Here is a 19812-nt window from a genome sequence, read left to right on the forward strand (position 1 = left end):
AATTGCCCAGGAGCATCAGGAAACATGCCCAGCTCCCTTGGGCACGATCTAAGACTGCCGGGGGGGGGAGTAGAAGGGGAGGAGTTGGCCACACTGAATTTACAATAGAGTGCCCTAGCTCCCTGAGGTCGCCCTTCTATCCCCACTGTCTACGCTCCAGTGACACCTAGTGGAGGAAGGAGAAATATATATATATATATATATATATATATATATATATATATATATATATATATATATATATATATATATCTTATATACTGAGTTAATGTTAAAGTCTGTTGACTGTGTATGTTTGAACTTTCAGTGTTTTCTCACTGTTTTTTCATTCATCTTGTATTGTATGATTGTATGTGGTATTAACCTCCTCTTCGGAAGTGTGTTTTATCTTCCTGCTCCCTTCCGGGCACAACCTTTATGACTGACCTGGGGGGAGGTGGAGGGAGAGGAGTTAGCCACTCTAATCTTTTATTTGAGGTGCCCATGCTCCCTGTGGTCGCCTTCTATTCCCCCAGTGTAACTCCAGTGACACCGTAAATCCTTTTCTCCGAGTCCACAGGTAAGTACAAAATCCCTCTTTCATGCCCTACCATCCACTAGGGCGTGGTGGGAGAATAAAATAATGTGCCGAGAGTAGTGAAGCACTGTGCCCAAAGCATGGCAAGCGTAGCGAGGCACCATGCAGGAATCATGTCGACCTAATGGTTGTCTACCCCTTGTCCCAAACCCCTTGTGTTTAAGTCAGGACCAAAAAGCACCACTTTGTCATAAGGCAACGGCTCTAGAGCCCACTTAGACTTGGAGAATGCTTTCCCGGAATGGAGCCACAGGGTCCGCCTGGCTGCTACTGCAGACGCAGAAGCCTTGTAGGCAAAGGTGCCTGAATCCAGGGCAGCCTCTCCTGCCTATGATGCAGCCATTTGCACATACGACACCATCAAACTGTTATGACCTTACCTTAATGGAGGGGAAGCATACAGGGGGTGAGCATCCCAAACTCTCTGGAGGGAGAGAGAGGAGGCGAAAACCTGTGGCGGGAAGCCTCAGATCACGCCACAGGCCGGGGGAGGAGCAAATGGGGAGAGTTGACCTCCCGAGCTGACAGATCTTATCTCATAGATCAGATTACAACTGTCCATCTGCAGCACCAGCTAAGCGACGAGTACCCCTGCTTGTCATCACAGCCCGGTGGTCCCCTGCACTGGAGCAGACAGCCGTGGGGGGTTCTTATAGTGCAGGGAGCTGCCTCCCCAGTTCCCCGGCTGTGGTCCTCGGCTGTGGTCCTCGGCTGAGGTCAATCACCCTGTCATGGCGCAGTAGGCACCGGGGTGTAGGAGCTGGCTGCCTAGGGTGGAGGCAGGGCATAGAGGGAGGAACAGCCTGGGCTGCCCGGAGGCAAACATTCAACTTGTTTGTTGCCAGGTCCATTCCTATACCCAGCGTCAGCCCTCTGTCTCCTATGGAGCAAAGAATAACTCCAGTAACTCTTTCAGGGGGTACAGGTGACTAACTTGAAAATGCGTCTTACAGACCTCCCTAAAAGTAGATACATATCAAGGTGGTGAAAGAGAAAGTGGAGACATCTCCTTCTCAAAATTGAATAAGAGAATGGAAGAAATAAAAAGTCAAACTAGGTTCATGTTAGTACAATGAGTTTTATTTGCTCCCCACCAAGGTGTGAATACCTCAGAGGGCAGTTTTTCTTTTTCCCCAGACAGGTTTATACAGTCTCAAAACGTTCAATAGTGCAACCTGTGCAAGCAAGAAATGACAAACATTGTCCTTATCACATCCTTATAAACACATACTATTGGAGGCAAAAAAACACCTTACCCATATTATAGATAACTATTCACATTTGTACATTACAATTTTAAACAGCTCAAGAAAACTCTACAATGTCTTACAGAATAGTAATGGTATTCAAGTTACAGAAGGCAAAACACACAGCAGGGAGCCTTGAGTGATCTACTGAACAGTGTACAACTCAAGATGTGTCGTCGTATGTCACCAGTCAGATTTGTCAGTATTAAATTACAAGAAGCAAATGTGTCATTGAAAAAAATAAAATAAAAAACAAAATAAAAAAATAAATAAAAAGGGTGATTGTATTGTTCCCATTTTGATGACATGGGGAATAAAATCAAATCAAACAAAAAGCCCTTTTTGCAGCACACTACAAAATGTTATCTTTACACTTAAAACGTTACCCTTTCATCACAAATCTTAAGAGCAAATGTGTTGAAAATAGAATTTCACATATGGAAGAAAATGCAAAACAAATTAAATAGTTAAATTTAAAATACTATAAAAATAAAATTGGATGACTGAAGTTTGGGAACGGATTGTTCCCTATAGAACAGGACTTTCGAAGGCTTTCTATTCATGCTTTCCAAGACATGCACTGCATTAACCAATGTGGGGGAGAAACACAAATATACCCTTTTTAAATACAGTGCATTTATGAAAGCATGCATCCTTATTACACAAGTGAGGACTACCTTTATATACATATATTGGTTTATGTATCATACCTTTCATGTACATGCATTTAGGGAAAGCTCCCCCATAAATATTATTGATTTCCAAATAAGACCCTGAGCACTGTATGGGAAATGAATGAACAATGAGAAAAGTGTGGATCAACCTCCAAGCTACCACTCCACTTCATTGCGACAACCTAAAAGATTTTCTAAAAAAAAAAAAAAAACTGAAAATGAAAGTTAAGGACTATGGAAACTGGAGCTTATGAGAAGCACCAAAAGTCAAAGAAAACAGATGTATGCGCCATTATAAAGGAACTTGCAGATTGCCACATGGAGCACGCAAAGCCCTGGTGTCCGCCAAAATAGAGCACCCATCTATGCACAAGTAGACTGAACTCTTTGGTTCTTCATGTGCTCTGTCCCAGTTCTACAGTTTCTTTCAAGTCTCTGCTGGGCAGAATTCCTACGGGGTGCTGAAATTGCTGATACTCTGTGGGTGAAGCTGTTGCCACATCTGCTGCTGTTGTACTGCAATCTGCTGAGACTGGTCTGACGTTGAAAGCAGTGTTACAAGTGATGATACACAGTTTGCTGGAATGATTAGACCTGTCGTATAACATAAGGATAGAATTAGTGACAAAACTTTGTTTTATGGTCAAAAGAAGAAAATAAAATCCTTTGGAAGCAGAAGTCTTGAGACAGTTACGGCAACATGTATGGCACAGGTATGACTAAATAATGCCCCAACTACATGACCTATACCATTTATGTGTAATGATGGAGGCCAGGTCTGGTGTAAGCACTGCCTGACCAGTCCCTATCTGCCTCCCCACACTATTCAGTAGGGTCAACAACAAAAAAAGGGAATAAAAGCATAACTATCAATGGATTGGGTAAACAAACGAAATGGTTAAGGTTTCATATGTGCTGGTAATATACTTGCATCTGCCCTTGTAAAGCACACTACAGGAAAGTAATAAAAGATTATTATTTTTTTTTACATATTTTGCCTTTAGGTTAGAGACCTATGTATTACTGTGTGGATGCCCATGCATAGTATATTATTGGGAAAAAAACAACATCCTAACAAATCATGTTTACGTATTACCAACCATGCATATATGCCAGACCCCTGACGAGTTACTTACCAACAATTCTTTGCCCATCTTCAGTTCGCAACCGAACTATTTGCATTTTTACATTTGTGCCGCTAACTGAGGCTAGAACGCCCTCCACTTTAGTCCACACACTTAGAACAGAACCACATAAGACATAATACGTCCGGCAGCGCAGGCCTATCTCACACACCAGGCCCAGACTTGCCTTCTTACAATTGCCTCTCCTGCAGACAGAGCACAAAAAGTATTGTTAGATTACTTCGGAATAATGAACATTGCTACAATAATGAGTATGCTTCTAATCCAGCAAGTTAAGATTCAGCTTTGTTCTAGCATGGGGATAGAGCTGGCATTCCCATCCCCTAAATACCCAACTCCAAAGTCGGATGCCATTTCATAATCTAACCCTTACTCATCAGATCTCCAGGTTCTACAAAGTCCCCAAGCAAGTTTTGAATAATTCCTTAACACCAATCTGTTGGTTGCCCTGTTAAAGATGAAGTCCATAACATCAGTCATCTATTGCATGGAGGTGCTTCTTGCAACCATGATGCAATGCAGACATAGCTGAATATGGGAGAGGTATCACAGAAGCATGTTTTAAATGTATATATTTTTTGCAATTAGACTTTTCAGTCTTCTTAGAATAAGTCTGAACCTGTAGTTGTGTATGTATGGCTGCAGCGTGTTATAGGGGTATCATTAGTATGTATTTGTGAAACATGTAAGGGAGGTATATAGGTTTACCCCAATGGACGCCTCTATACACCTTGATAAAGAAATTGGTGTGTGTAAGGTGAGGTACTGTTGTCATTTGGGACATCCCTGCATCAAAAAGGACAGTTTCACTACCCAGTACTTAACCTACAACCAAGATCGGCCTCCTAAGCTGATCAAATAAGGCAAAATATTCTCCAAACAGTTGTTGTTAGGTGCCATACCTGTCACATTGTAGGAAGCAGAGCAGGATTAAGCACTTGCAAATTGTTGCCCTTCAGGGGCAGGGGAAGAAGTACCACAAGTCTGTGGGCTACACCAAGAGCTTTAATGCACACTGGGCCTCATATTAACATGTGATAAAGCGGAGAGTGATAAACAGTAGTAAGTAATGAACAAACAGCTCCTAACTAATTTTTCAAACCAGCCTGTAACATGGCAGTTAGGACCTGATTGGCTGGTTGGCTGGTACATTATCACACTCTACTTTATCACTGGTTATGGTTTCATACATCTGGCTCAGTATCTGTTAACTGGAAAAATATCAATGTATAATCCTACGGGTAAATCCTTTTCTAGGAGTCCAGAAGGGATACTGGGGTTACCCTTAGTGCTATGGGATGTCCCAAAGCTTCCAGAATGGGTGTGAATGTGGTGAGACTGTTGCAGCACCACCACCCCAAACTTTGTATCCTCTTTGGCCAAGGTATCAAGACTGTAGAACTTAACAAACATGTTCTTCCCAGACCCAGTTGTTATGGCCAAAACGCAACAGGCAGCCGCCCAGGAGGAGCGCACAGATATAAAGGAGTGGGCTTAATCAGAATTCAGAACAAGCAAACAATAAGCTTGCTGAATAGTCAATTGTATCTAGTGAGCAATTGACTGCTTAGAAGCAGGACAAACCCTTTTGTGCGCATCATACAACACAAAAAGGGAGTCAGACTTCCTAGTCCCAGCCGCCCTTTTAAGAAAAATCTTTAAAGCACAGACAACATCGGTACAACAAATAGGTTTGAGTAATAACCCAGACCTCTTTGTTGTGGAGAAGGGACCGGGACAATGACCCTGGTCCAAACCAACTTTTGTAACACAACTAGTCGTGTATCCTGAGTAATCTGGCAACTGGTAGACCTGAGGCTGGCAAGTGCTGAACCCCAGTTTGTACCCCTGGGAAATTACATTCCATACCCAGGAATCCTGGTAGGAAAGATGCCAGACGTGTCATAAGAACAGCAATTACGCCACCACCTCTAGTTCCCCCAGAGACTAAGGTATGGCACCAGGCTGAAGATTCGGAGGAGGCAGATCAAGCACTATGCTCCTGGGAAGTTGCGTTGGGTCTACACTGTTCTCCCCTACTGCCCCTGGTGGCATTGGAGGTGCCCCTGGGCTTACACAAAAACCTACCCCCATGAAAGGACTGCAAAGGGGGGGTTCTGAAAGGACCACCTGACAGGCGGAGTTGCTGAGGGAAGAAGGTGGATTTTCCTTTCAAAATCCAAGTATCCAAACAACCACTCCCCTGTAAAGGGCATTGCCACTACACTCTTTAGATTCAGCATCAGCTATCCACATACGCAGCCGTAGCCATAAGGATTAGCGTGCTGAAACTGCCATAGTGAAGGTCCTGGCGTTAATGACGCCGACCTCCTTAAAAGGCATCATAAAGGACACGCGTGGTATTCTGAATGCGTTTAACCAGGATTGTCATATCAACCAGGGTCTTTCCACCAGTCAGGCTTTTCTGAAGTTGTGAAAAAAAGACTGCGCTAGGATTGAGCTGAATTTATAAATCCTCTCAATAAAATAAATAAGGTTGGTCAGATGAATCCATGCAGGTTTTTATTGAGAGGATTTATAAATTCAGCTCAATTCTAGCACAGTCTTTCTTTTTAGCACTTTTGGGCAGATGTATTCAGCCTTAACAAGAGATAAATGCAAGGGTTATAAAGAGAGATAAACGTCCAGCCAATCAGCTCCTTACTGACTTTTTTCAAACACAGCCTGTAACATGGCAGTTAGCAGGTGATTGGCTGGACATTTATCACCCTTGCATTTATCTCTTGTAAAGGCTTAATACATCTGCCCCTTTGTGTGGTTCAGTACCTGTACGCTGACTGCTGCTTAGGATTGATCTGAGACATATTTCTAACTAACACCTACCTAATCGAAAAAAAAAAAAAAAAAAAAAAGGGATTGCATTTATATACTTGGCCCCACATTGGAGGGAGACAAAAATGCCAGTGTATCGACAAGCACTTGGCCACACACCCCCCTTGCTTCTGAAAAATGACCCACCCATGAGTGAATGGCATGAGTCATCCAGCAGCCTGCAATAATAGGCCTCCGGGACGCACTCGCAGCAGTGTAAATAGATTTTAACATGGCCTTAATCTTTCTATCGGCCAGATCATTCTAGGTAGCCGCCCCAGGAACCGGCAGAACTGTCTTTTATGACAGGTGTGAGACAAAGGCATCCGCTGCTGGCGAGATTCACCAAACCCCTCTGCAGCAAAGGGAAAGGTTTACAGTAGACGCTTAGGAATCTGGATTTTTTTTTTTATTGGAGGATGCCCAAGCTTTGAAATGGTCAACTAAATCCTTAGAATCTGGAAAAGGTGACACTAGCCCTTATCTGTGGAAAGAAAAAGGATTGCTGCCCCTCAGATTCCTCAGCAGGTATATGTACCACAACTGATGGCCACAATAAGAGTTTCGAGGCCCTGAGTTGGATAAGCTTCTTCCAAAACAGACTCCACCTCCTTGCCTTCCTCCTGCTCTTTGGAGGAGTCAGAGCCAACCTCTAAAAGCCTGCATTTTTGTGGTGCATTAACACCTGAGGAAGAAGCAACCAGTCTGTCAGATTTCTGCGGACCTTCCAGACACCTGTAACTGTGGAGTCTGGTGCTGTGTGGCAGCTATTTGCCGAGACATCTGCTGCGTTCTAGCCTTCATTGAACACTGTGGTTCAGGAAGTCCCCAGGAGGTACACTAACCCATTCTGTAACGTGTTGCAGCAGCGGGGATCCAAAAGAGGTTGGTAACCATCCCCTCCCTAACCTCCTATGTCGCAGGCATGCTGCATGTCCAAGCAGCATGCCCGAATAAATAAAAGTTTAAAATAATGAAGAAAATTCTCTGGAGCTCGAGTGTGCATCCTCTCCTGAGGGCACATTTTTCTCAACTGAGCTGTTGGGCGGGGCATAGAGAGGCAGAGCCAGCACACCTCATTTGACGTTTTACGTGCACAGGCTAATAGTGACAGATGCCAGCAGACTTTATTGAAGGGTAGTCTTTACACTGCCACAGCCAAACTTTTTTTATAGTAGGTTGAATAGACAGACAATATACTCACCAATAAGCATGTGTACATATATCAGCAGATGATGTGTACTGTTCTTTCCAGTGAGAAAAGGCATCATCAGATATTACCTGTCAAAGGCAAAAAGGACAGTGTTTAAGTCGACAATGGTCCCTTATGTAACATAAAGCAGTCCTATTAAGTAACAGGCCTTCACATTTTAATTATCCGCTTTATTACTCTTGTCAAATGAGACAAAAAAAAAAAAAGTTGACACCATGCAGACATGCCCTTTCACCATTTTTAATATATATATATATCTATATCTCTCTATCTAGATAGAGAGATATAGATATATATAGCGCAGTTGTGAGTTGGCGCGCCCCTTATTTTGACCTTCAGTGATTGGGTCTGTACAGCCTTTCGACAAATTTCAAAGCAATAAAAGTAAAGTCCAAAGTTCATACACATTTATTAAAACGTCTCTTGTTCCACATGACAGTGGTGATTGTTTCAGACCATAAAAAGTTCAGTAGTATAATTCACAACAGCAAATAGACGATCGTCTATTTGCTGTTGTGAATTATACTACTGCCTAAAAAGGTGCATCTGACTCCTGTCAGCACCAATCAAAAACTGTCTGGAATTTTGTAGGGGGCACAGTACAGTATAGGAGGAGGAGGGACCACGGCATCTTGGAAGCTATAGCTTTAACTGTTTGGTGCCCGGTCTTCTCTACCCATCTACACACCATGGTATCCCTGTGGATCCTTACGGACCCTGAAGAAAATGCAGGCGTGTCACAGGCTGCATCTGTTAATCCACACTGTTCTGGGTGCCATGGTTTGTGGCCATTTGTCTAATTAAGCTAGCTGCTAATTGAGGGCTCTGCGCCTTTGCTATAGAATCTCTGGAGTTTTCTGGGCTTTCTTAAATAATCATTTTGCATAATTGCAGTTCATAAACTAGGCCAAAAATCGATTCTGTAAAAGGTGCTGTGAAAGCTCCAAATTACATGATTTTAGAGGTTTCTATCAAATATAATAAAATACCCTGGTCTTTGGATGTCCAGCCCCTAAAGGGGTGAACGGCTGCGTGCAGATTAGGGGGTTCTGTGTACAACAATGCAGAACCTTTTCTACCTATGCACAAAACTGGTCCTGTCCATGCACAGGCGCCCAAGAGATGTACATAAAGCAGAATTGGAAAAAACTGCAGCAGCTTCGATGTGATATTTGCACCAATAGAAATAAAAAATATGTTTGTATTCAATTTTATAGGCTAATAATAAAGATCCTAAATCACATACAAAGCCACTAACCAAATTAACACATTTTTTTATTTTGTTAAAAAGGAATGAAAAATAAAGCAGTAAATATGGGATTTGATGAGGTTTTAATACCAATTTGTAGGAACACAATGTGCTGTTTTCCAACAAAAAAAATTATCCATTGTTGCAGTATTTTCCACATAAAGTGCACATTGTACACTACATTAACTGTTACCTTTTTATATTTCTTTCTCAAGTCTGACAATGTCTCGAGTTTCAGCTGCTTTCCTGTGTTGGGTCTGTACACCAGGAAGTGTTTCTTTTTGGGGTGAAGTTCTTTAACTAAAATAGCGGTTTTCTTGTTATTTCTTATCTGAAAAGGACAAAATAAAACTAGTTAGCAAAGTAGTAGTATTAGTAGACGGTACATAGGGGCTGATTCAAGCATCTGCTTTGTGGGATATGCCTCCAGCTCGCAGCTGATGGAGGTGCAACCAGAAGTCAACTATTGGAATTGCATTTGTCCCACATTCAGCCACAATAATAATAATAATAATAAAAAAAATCTTACTTTTAACCAGATATTTAAAGTGTATAGAGTTTATACTACTACAATAAATGGGGAAACTAGGTTCCTTAAAGTGAAGCAACTGTTTTATAAACACAAATGGTGAGCATTTACTTTTGTCATGTTACATTTGTTACCTGAAGTGATAAATAAAACCCATCATCTGGTCCAGTTTGTTCAGCCCAGATTTTTGTAGCATCCTCCCAAGACATTCCTCTTTCTACACTTATCTGTGAACATTATAAAATAAAAAGAACATGTCACCGAGGTGTGTAGAGTTTCATTTTAGTTTACGAACCCCCTCCCACCCTTTGACCTAACAAAAAAAGAAACCAAAGACCTGTACGACATCTGTTGCAAATAGAGTAAAAACTTTAATGGCATGCTTGAATCTGGAAACTAGTGTTTGGAAAATTCTCACTAGTAGAAAAACCAGGGAAGATTTTTGGAACAGTGTAGTACAATATCTATTCCTGTATTGATGAAGACTTGCAGAGTTTTACATTTTTTTTCTTCATGTACAGTCAGGGATTATAAAGCAATGGGGCAGAGTGCATTGACAGGATCATTTCGGCACTTTTAAATGTACCTTCAAACCCTCAAGCACCCCCAAATGCTTCAGGTCAGGTACAAAACACACAACGCTTCTGTTCAGTAATACTTCAGACTTGATAAAACTGGTAGTACTCTCAGAAGTTTCTGGATGCATCATTTTGTTAAGTTAACTACCCAAGACCAGCATTAACAGCTGCCCAGATTTTTTGTTTTTATTATTATACATTTCATAAATTAAGACACTAGACAAAGTACAAAACAGAAAAAAGTTAGCAGGTTGGCTTAACCACCATCAATTACATTATTACACATTTACACGGTTAGACAGGTATAACAAAATTTGGTACTTATATGTTAGTCGGGCGCCCACTAAGCTATTTTCTTAGTTTTACACGTACGCTCGCCACGCTTCGGGCTCAGTGGCTCACCACACTATATAAAATCAACTCTACGCGGACATGGATAGTGGGGGTATGATCGTACTAATTATAGTGGGCGCCCACTTCATGTGCCAAGTTTTGCATGCGATTTATCACATGCAACTTCCGGGGAGCTGCAGGGACAATGGGAGCGGGGGACAGCAGCGGGGATATGCCCGCGACCAGCGAGCGGATGGGGGGGGGGGGGGGGGGGGAGAAGACGATGCAGCAGCAGCGCGAGCACTTCCAAAAAAAGAAAAAGCCTATACAAACGCATAGGAAGCCATTGATTGGCATCCTATGTGTTTGTATGGGCTTTTTTTTTTGGAAGTGCTCTGCTGCTGCTCTAGCCACTCGCGCTGCTGCGTCTTCTCCTGCCCGGCTCCCTGGTACTCTGCGCCGCCCCCCCTGCTCCTGCTGATGGCAGCGGCTTCTTGCCCGGCTCCCTGCACCTGATCCCTCCGCCCGGCTCTGGTAGGTCCCCCGTTGCGGGGGAGCACGGCTCCAGGCAGCACATAAGATTTAGCAAAACTTATGTGCAGCCCGTCCGACCTCCCGACTCCCATCCGCACGGGGCCATGCATCGGGTCAGAGGGGATGTCTCCATATGCGATTTGGGACGATTTCACGGCCAGATTCATCCGAATTGGGCAAAATCGTGCCCAAAACGCATAATGTAAGGGGGCCTTTACGTATATGTGATCTTCTCGTTTCCCACTCACCCCTCATTTTTATTGATATTCCCACATATTCCACACTTTATTAACCCCTTCCTGACAGAGCCAGTTTTTGCGTTCCTGACAGAGCCCTTTTTTTCAAATCTGACATGTATCACTTAAGTGGGGATAACTTTTTTTTGCTTTTACTTATCCCAGTGATTTTGAGATTGTTTTTTCGTGACACATTGTACTTCAAGTTAGTGGTAAATTTGGGTCGATACAGTCTGTTTTTTTGTGAAAAATACCAAAATGTCGTAAAAAAATGGAAAATTTAGCAATTTGCAAAATGTTAAATTTTCTGCTTGTGAGACAAATAATCATACCACTCAAAATAGTTAATAACTAACATAGACCATATGTCTACTTTATGTTTCCATCATTATTTCAACTTCCTTTTAATTTTTTTGGACACTAGGAGGCTTACAATATGAATAGCAAATTCTCAAATTTTCAAGAAAATTTCAAACACTGATTTTTTTAGGGACCAGTTCAGTTCTGATGTGACTTTGAGGGACTTGTATGTGAGACACCCCCATAAATGATACCATTTCAAAAACTGCACCCCTCACAGTATTCAAAACAGCATTTTGGAAGTTTGTTAACCCTTTAGGTGTTTCACAGGAATTAAAACAAAGTGTAGGTGAAATTTCAAAATTTCATTTTTTTTGCAGATTTGCAATTTTAATACATTTTTCTAAGGAACACAGTACATTTTACTAGAGAAATGTGACTAAAAATTGATTCCCCCAATTCTTTTGTTTTCATAAATATCCTATATGTGGCCCTAGTGTGCACGTTGACCAAACCACAGGCTTCATAATAGAAGGAGCACCTACTTGATTTTGGAGCCTCCTTTTTATGAGATTATTTTTTAGGCACCATGTAGGTTTCTAGGCACCATAAGATGCTAAAATTTAGGAACCCCCCCACAAGTGACCCCATTTTGCAAACTACACCCCTCAGGGAATTCATCTAGGGGTATAGTGTACATTTCAAACCCCCAGGGGTTTCACCAATTTTGATACAACTGGGCAGTGAAAATGAAAAATTACATTTTTTTTACACAAAAATGCAGTTCTGGCTCAAAATGTTTAATTTTCAGAAGGTATGAAGGAGAAAAAGCACCCCAAAATCTGTGCCCCAATTTCTCCCGAGTATGGCAATGCCTCATATGTGACCAAAAAATACCAGTTGGGTGCATGGCAGGACTCAGAAGGGAAGGAGTGATTTTTGGATTTTGCAGCTCAGATTCTGGTGGAATTTTGGTGGGTGCTATGTCGCATTAGCAAGACCCCCCAAGCACCAATACAGTGGAACCCCCCCACAAGTGACCCCATTTTGCAAACTACACCCCTCAGGGAATTCATCTAGGGGTATAGTGTACATTTCAAAACCCCAGGGGTTTCACCAATTTTGATACAACTGGGCTGTGCAAATGAAAAATTACATTTTTTACACAAAAATGCAGTTCTGGCTCAAAATTTTTCATTTTCAGAAGGTATGAAGGAGAAAAAGCACCCCAAAATCTGTGCCCCAATTTCTCGCGAGTACGGCAATGCCTCACATGTGACCAAAAAATACCATTTGGGTGCATGGCAGGACTCAGAAGGGAAGGAGTGATTTTTGGATTTTGCAGCTCAGATTCTGGTGGAATTTTGGTGGGTGCTACGTCGCATTAGCAAGACCCCCCAAGCACCAATACAGTGGAACCCCCCCACAAGTGACCCCATTTTGCAAACTACACCCCTCAGGGAATTCATCTAGGGGTATAGTGTACATTTCAAACCCCCAGGGGTTTCACCAATTTTGATACAACTGGGCAGTGAAAATGAAAAATTAATTTTTACACAAAAATGCAGTTCTGGCTCAAAATTTTTCATTTTCATAAGGTATGAAGGAGAAAAAGCACCCCAAAATCTGTGCCCCAATTTCTCCCGAGTATGGCAATGCCTCATGTGTGACCAAAAAGTGGCAGGACTCAGAAGGGAAGGAGTGATATTTGGATTTTGCAGCACAAATTCTGGTGGAATGATGGTGGGTGCTATGTCGCATTAGCAAGACCCCCAAAGCACCAATACAGTGGAACCCCCCCACAAGTGACCCCATTTTGCAAACTACACCCCTCAGGGAATTCATCTAGGGGTATAGTGTACATTTCAAACCCCCAGGGGTTTCACCAATTTTGATACAAGTGGAAAGTGAAAAAGAAAAATTACATTTTTTTACACAAAAATACCAGTTGGGTGCATGGCAGGACTCAGAAGGGAAGGAGTGATTTTTGGATTTTGCGGCTCAGATTCTGGTGGAATGAATGGTGGGTGCTATGTGGCATTAGCAAGACCCCCGAAGCACAGTGAAATGATGAACCTAATAATCCATAGATGTGTGGTATATTTTAAAACACTCCTTTATACATAGGCCGGGTTTGTCGGGGCAAGTGTCACACTGGAAAATAGTTTGCTTTCTTATTCCCTTTTTATAGCAAACTTTGCACCTTTTTTGTGTCCTGCCCTTTTTTCCAGTGGAGGGGATTTCATCAGGAAAATGCTGCCCTGGTACAATACGGGGGCCAGTACTAGAAGTACTGGGGCCCTCTGCCTGCTGGTTCCCAAATATTAGGCCCTTTATGACTTCCTCTTGAAAGTGCATAAATGTCCCCCTCTGGCCGGTAGAACGGAATAGCACGTAAGCGTTATACAGTGCCATCTGGATGATATACACGGCCAGCTTCTTGTACCAGATTTTTGTTTTCCGCAGGGCACTGTACGGCTTCAGTACCTGATCTGAAAGATCCACTCCGCCCATGTACCTATTGTAATCCAGGATACAATTAGGTTTTGAGGTGTGGGTACTGGTACCTCGTACAGGGACGGAGGTGGTACTGTCTCCGTGAATTGTTGTCAGTATAAGGACATCCCTCTTGTCCTTATATTTGACCAACAACATATTTTCGGTGCATATTCCCCTGCTTTCACCCCTTCTCATTACTTGGGCAATGTGCGTTTTTGGGAGGCCTCTTTGGTTCTTGCGCACAGTACCGCAAGCTGCTGTACCTCTTGAACCAAGGGCCTTAAACAGGGGGATGCTAGTGTAAAAGTTATCCACATAGAGGTGATAACCTTTATCCAGGAAGGGGTGCACTAAATCCCAGACAATTTTTCCACTAACACCTATGAGGGAGGGGGGGCATTCTGGCGGTTCAATTCTTGAATCCTTCCCTTCATATACCCTAAACCTGTGAGTGTACCCTGAGGTGCTTTCACACAGCTTATACATTTTTATGCCATACCTTGCCCTCTTACTGGGAAGGTACTGGCGGAATTTAACCCTTCCTTTAAAATGTATAAGGGACTGGTCTATGCAAATGAATTTATCTGGGATGTACAGGTCTTCAAATTTGGCACTGAAATGATCAATGACCGGCCTGACTTTGAATAGCCGGTCAAAGGTGGGATCATCTCTGGGTGGGCACTGTGCATTATCGTTGTAATGCAAAAATTTAAGGATCGTCTCAAATCGAGCCCGGGGCATGGCCATACGGTAAAATGGGGTGCTGTACAGAACATCTGTACTCCAATATTGCCTAATTTCTGGCTTTTTTTACTATGCCCATATGAAACACCAGACCCCAAAACGTCATCATCTCTACTGCATCTACAGGGGTCCACCTAGTAAATGATGATGTGGGGTTTTGAGCAATAAACTGCTGGGCATATAAATTAGTTTGGTCCACCATTAAATTTATAAAATCATCAGAGAAAAATAATTTGAAAAAGTCAATTTCTCTGAGACCTGTGGAATCAAATTGGATTCCTGGCATGGCCAAAAACTCAGGAACCTGGGGCTCAAAATTGTCTGGTGGTGGGGTCCATACGAGATCAATTATTGGGGGGGGGGGGGGGTCTCAGCTGCTCTACGGGGGCGTCTTTGAGGGGGTCCCTCATCACCAGAGGAGGAAGAGGTGCTTAAGACGAATCCTTCAAATTCCCCGCTTGCCTCACTGGCTGTGTCAGAGTCAGAGGCAAGCATGGCATATGCCTCCTCCACTGAATACATTCTTCTGGATGACTGGGATGACATTTGGGATGACATTTGGGATGCCATTTTTATTTGTGTTACTGGTAGTGAAATGTTTCAACACGTGTATAGTGTAGGGGGGGGGGGGTACAAACTTTATTTCAACCCGGGGGGTATGTAGTGTGTATGTAGTGCAGAAAAAAAAAATACTTTATACAAAAAAAAATAAAAAATTGAAGGGGTTAAAAAAAAAAAAAATTGAAGGGGTTAAAAAAAAAAAAATTGAAGGGGTTAAAAAAAAAAAAAAAAAAAAAAAAGGGTCCTGCGCCAAAAATTGAGCACAGATGTTGGTCAGTAACGTCCGTCACTGAACAGCGCTCAAAGGCAACAGGAATTTGATCAAAAAAAAAAAAAAAATAGATTAACCCTGTGCCGAAAAAGCTGATCAGTGATGTACGTCACTGATCAGTGCACAGTGGCCACAGGACACCCACAAAATCACAGTGTGTGTAAAAATTTTTTTTTAAAAAGACCCCACAGCACCCACAAAAAAAAAAAAGGTGATCAGTGATGCGACACTGATTACCAGTGAGGGGCAGCAGGTGCACAACCTTTGGTGCAACTGACAGTGCAACTGGCAGCAACTGACAGGTATATATAAAAAAAAAAAAAAACTCTGCACCCCCAAAAAGTTGCTGATCACCTCAGATATAGTGATCAGCACAAAAGGCGGGGGCAGCAGACACAAAATTTAGCACTCTATCACTCTCTGTTACTATCTCTCTCTATCTCTCTATCTCTCACTATCTATCACTCTATGACACTGCAGCAGCAGCAGTGACAGGAATATATATATATAAAAAAAAACCTGCGCCCCCAAAAAGTTGCTGATCAGTTAATTTATACTGATCAGCACAAAAGGGGGGGCAGCAGTCAGTTATATAAAAAATATATAGCACAATCTGTCACTATCTCTATCTCTCTATCTCTCTCTATCTCTAACCATCACACTGCAGCAGCACAAAATATAGCACTCTCTGTCACTAGGCCTCTCTCTCTCTCTCTCTCTCTCTCTCTCTATCTCTCTCTATCTCTAACTATATCACACTGCAGCAGCACAAAATATAGCACTCTCTGACACTATCTCTCTCTATCTCTCTCTATCTAACGCTATTACACTGCAGCAGCACAAGTTCACAACACAGGAAGTCACAAGTAACAGGATCCAGGAAGCATCCAGCACACTACAAGCAGGATCCAGGAAGCATCCAGCACACTACAAGCAGTGATCAGGCAAGGTATTTGCAAGGATCAGGTAAGTATTTGGCAAGGTTCAGGTCAGTATACTGCGGCAGCTAGGCACGGTGACCGCACTGCACGCAATTCCAGACCGGAATGGCGTTTGCAGTGCAGTCACCGTTAGTTTAAATCCCAGTGTCACCCTTACACCCCGCGGTGATTGGTGCTGTACTTTACAGCACCAATCACCTCCGATCCCGTGTCACCGGCGAACGTTATTCGCCGGTGACACAGGAAAACGCTGTGAATGGCTGTTCACACTGAACAGCCAATCACAGCGATCGCCGACGGGGGGGGGGGGCGGCATCGCAGCCCCCCCTGGGCATGCACGGACATGTCTGCTGTCAGGGACAGCAGACATGTTGAAACTGTCACCGCGTCTATAGACGCGGTGACAGTTACAAGCCATGACGTACATTTACGCCATGTGTCGGGAAGTACTTCTCGACCATGACGTAAATGTACGTCAATTGTCGGGAAGGGGTTAAATCTATTTATAGTGTTTCTACATTTATGAATATATTTTTCATGTGAAATCGTGTATCTATCTTAACATTTTTCTGTGAAACTTGCAATGCAAAAGTCAGATTATTCAATATAAATCCAAACTCAATATAGAGAGGGATTAAGGTTTTGGAGGTATTTTGGAAGGTGCCCAAGCTCCTGCCAACATACTCTATACTCCAGTGTTCCAATGTCCCCGAGAAATTAAAGAAAAAACAAATTCAGCAAAGATGCCATAAGCACTTAGGGGGATATTCAATCGCCGTCGAGCATCTCCCGTGGGGGAGATGCTCGACGGGCCCTATTCAATGCTGTCTTCCCCGACAGCATTGAACAGGGTTTCCTGGCAGAACGAGTCCGACATCTCTAGCTGTCGGGCTCGTTCTGCCGAGAACAGCCGGGAAGTGACGAGCTGCCGGCTGCAGCTCGTCACTTCCCGGCCGCAACTCACGGCCACGCCCCCTTCTGGCCCCGCTGCAGACGGGACATTGAATCCCGCCTGCATGTTCTCGGTCGAGCTGACCGAGAACGGGACTGGGTCACGGCAGGCGAGCAAGCTCGTCTGCCGGGACCAGAACATTGAATACACCCCTTAATATTTCATTCAACAATCACTTGCTAAATGTATTTTGTTTTCAACACTTACTGTGTACAATTCCACATGGCCTGAGGTGGAATACCCTGGAGTCAGGAACTTCTTAACCTCAGCTTTCCTTACTTTTTCATCCCCAGAACCAAGGTCTACAACATAGCAACAGACAACCTGCTTAGTACACAGTCATATTTTTTAGTATGAAGAATATATAAAGGATCGTTCTCAAAGTATTATTCTTTACCTAAAATGCCCATGTCATATTTGCCATTCTTCTTAGCGTTCTGTATAACCGCATAAAGCGTGTCAGAAAAGTATTGAAATAGTGAATTTTGTTGGTGGACTTCCATGCCCAAGATACGGTTAAGAAATTTTCCAATGTTGTTGTAATCTGAAAAGAACATGAATTATGCTTTAGCAGAAAGTTACGCTATCCACATCAGACATCCTATAGGTGCATTACACAACCCCATAATGGTTCTTTTATTATACATTCCAAAACATAGGTGCAATCTGTATACTTTGAAAGGATTATTAAGAAAATCAGTTTAGACATCTTGTTGTTAAGTTCCCATTGTGCCCAATTTACGAATAACAATTTAATGACTGGAAAAGGAGCCTAATCATATACAGACGGATTCAGTACTGAATCCCGGCGGTCGGGATCCCGGCGTTCAGGATCCCGGCGTTCAGGATCCCGACAGCCGAAATGCCGACAAGGGGGGGACGTGGATCACCCCCCCTTGCGGGCTCGCTGCGCTCGCCACGCAGCGGGCCCGGTGCCTCTCTACGCTCGGCACACTAATTTATTCTCCCTCCAGGGGTGTCGTGGACACCCACGGAGGGAGAATATGTCGGTATTTCGGTGGTCGGGATTCCGGCGTCTGGATTCTGATTGCCGGGATCCCGACCGCCGGGATATTAACTGCATCCCTATACAGACATGTTCCTGTGAATGTGGGCACTGTGCTCTGCTATTGAGCCTCATAACGTCTGCATGCCCCCACCTTTCACTCCACATAACACCATAGTGTACCTTAACACAAAGATATTACCTTTATCAAGGGTCAAAATCCCGGAACGGTCTTCAACATTTATTAGCCCAACTCCAATTAACCCTTGGCGAACATCTAAAAGTAAAAAACAAGTTGAGCAATAAGAAAAACATTAAAATAAGCAATTAGAAGAATGCTGGCAATAGTTATTTATTAATCAAAAACTCTTATTATTAGTTTCTTATCCTGGCTTTGAGCTCTTCCCACCCTTTGCATTACTCCTCTCCATTTTGTCCCTTCCAGGTACTTTGCATGCCTCCCATATAGGACCATATTTCTGACCACCCATCCAACTATCCTGCTAGAACGCACCCTAGCCCTAAACCATTTTAGGAAGGGCCCTATTCATCACTGTACTCTCCAGGAGTGGTAACAATATCCAAGAGCTTAAAAGTATGTCACTCAAGCAACTGAAGAATGAGCCTGGATATCATATGCAGTGGGACAGTTCATAAGGTGGTTAATCTTGTCAGCAGATATAACGCTCTCAAGCTAGAGATTTATTGGACATTCCAGCGCAGTAAGGGGACATAAAACTATATTGGTCTGAGCGAGCAGCCTGTCCCCACATTGACTACTCCCAGACTAGCAGCCATTTCTTCAACTACAATGCACACCTGTAGTCAACCTCTTCCTTAGATCCTGTAGGTTATGGTACCCCCTTGCGGCAATAGACATTGCTCGGCAGATGCATTATGCACTACCAAGGACTTCACAATTATCTAATGACCGACGGTGTGTATATAGGCATCTCCAGATCCATACATGTTGCTAAGAGTACGGTGCTCTGTGATATTCTAGAAGGTCTATATTTATTGACTGTATGACTAAACATTCTGGGAAACCTCCATAGCTATTTTGGTAGCTCTGCTCCATTGAGCTGGAAAACCTAAAATGTGTCAATAGTTAAATTGAGAGTTTAGAGGTTACTAGTTTACAGGGTTTCAGTGGTCAGTCCAGCGACATTTCCAGAAGATCAGCATGCCACGCCTTTCGTGGGCAATCAGAATTGCTTGAACCCTTTCCCTCACGATCTTGTGGAGTACTCAGGACAGCAACTAAATTGGAGGGAAAAAGTATACCAGCTGGTATGACCAAGGCGTCGACAGTGCATCCACTTGTTGTGCAGCTTCTTGTTGAGCCAGAACGCCATCAGACCTATGTCCGGACAACCCCACCGGTCCACGAT

The 19812-nt window shown here is 43.1% G+C and overlaps 1 protein-coding gene across 5 annotated transcripts in view; it reads right to left on the reverse strand.

Annotated features, from left to right (window-relative positions):
* Positions 1–1635: 1635 nt before the first annotated feature.
* Positions 1636–19812, reverse strand: part of SBNO1 (strawberry notch homolog 1) — a 62517-nt gene continuing 44340 nt past the window's right edge. For all 5 annotated transcript variants that reach the window (XM_083151282.1, XM_083151277.1, XM_083151281.1 and 2 more), the window contains 8 exons: positions 18624–18698; positions 17813–17959; positions 17623–17717; positions 9601–9693; positions 9131–9268; positions 7680–7756; positions 3635–3828; positions 1636–3092 (listed from right to left, as the gene is read on the reverse strand). In XM_083151282.1, coding sequence (XP_083007408.1) covers positions 2950–3092; positions 3635–3828; positions 7680–7756; positions 9131–9268; positions 9601–9693; positions 17623–17717; positions 17813–17959; positions 18624–18698 — 962 coding nt within the window. In that variant the 3' untranslated portion in view covers positions 1636–2949. The remainder of the gene's footprint in view (positions 3093–3634; positions 3829–7679; positions 7757–9130; positions 9269–9600; positions 9694–17622; positions 17718–17812; positions 17960–18623; positions 18699–19812) is intronic.

Source organism: Crinia signifera, chromosome 1 (assembly GCF_055691185.1).
Source record: "Crinia signifera chromosome 1, ASM5569118v1, whole genome shotgun sequence".
In the NCBI taxonomy this organism is placed as follows: Eukaryota; Metazoa; Chordata; class Amphibia; order Anura; family Myobatrachidae; genus Crinia; species Crinia signifera.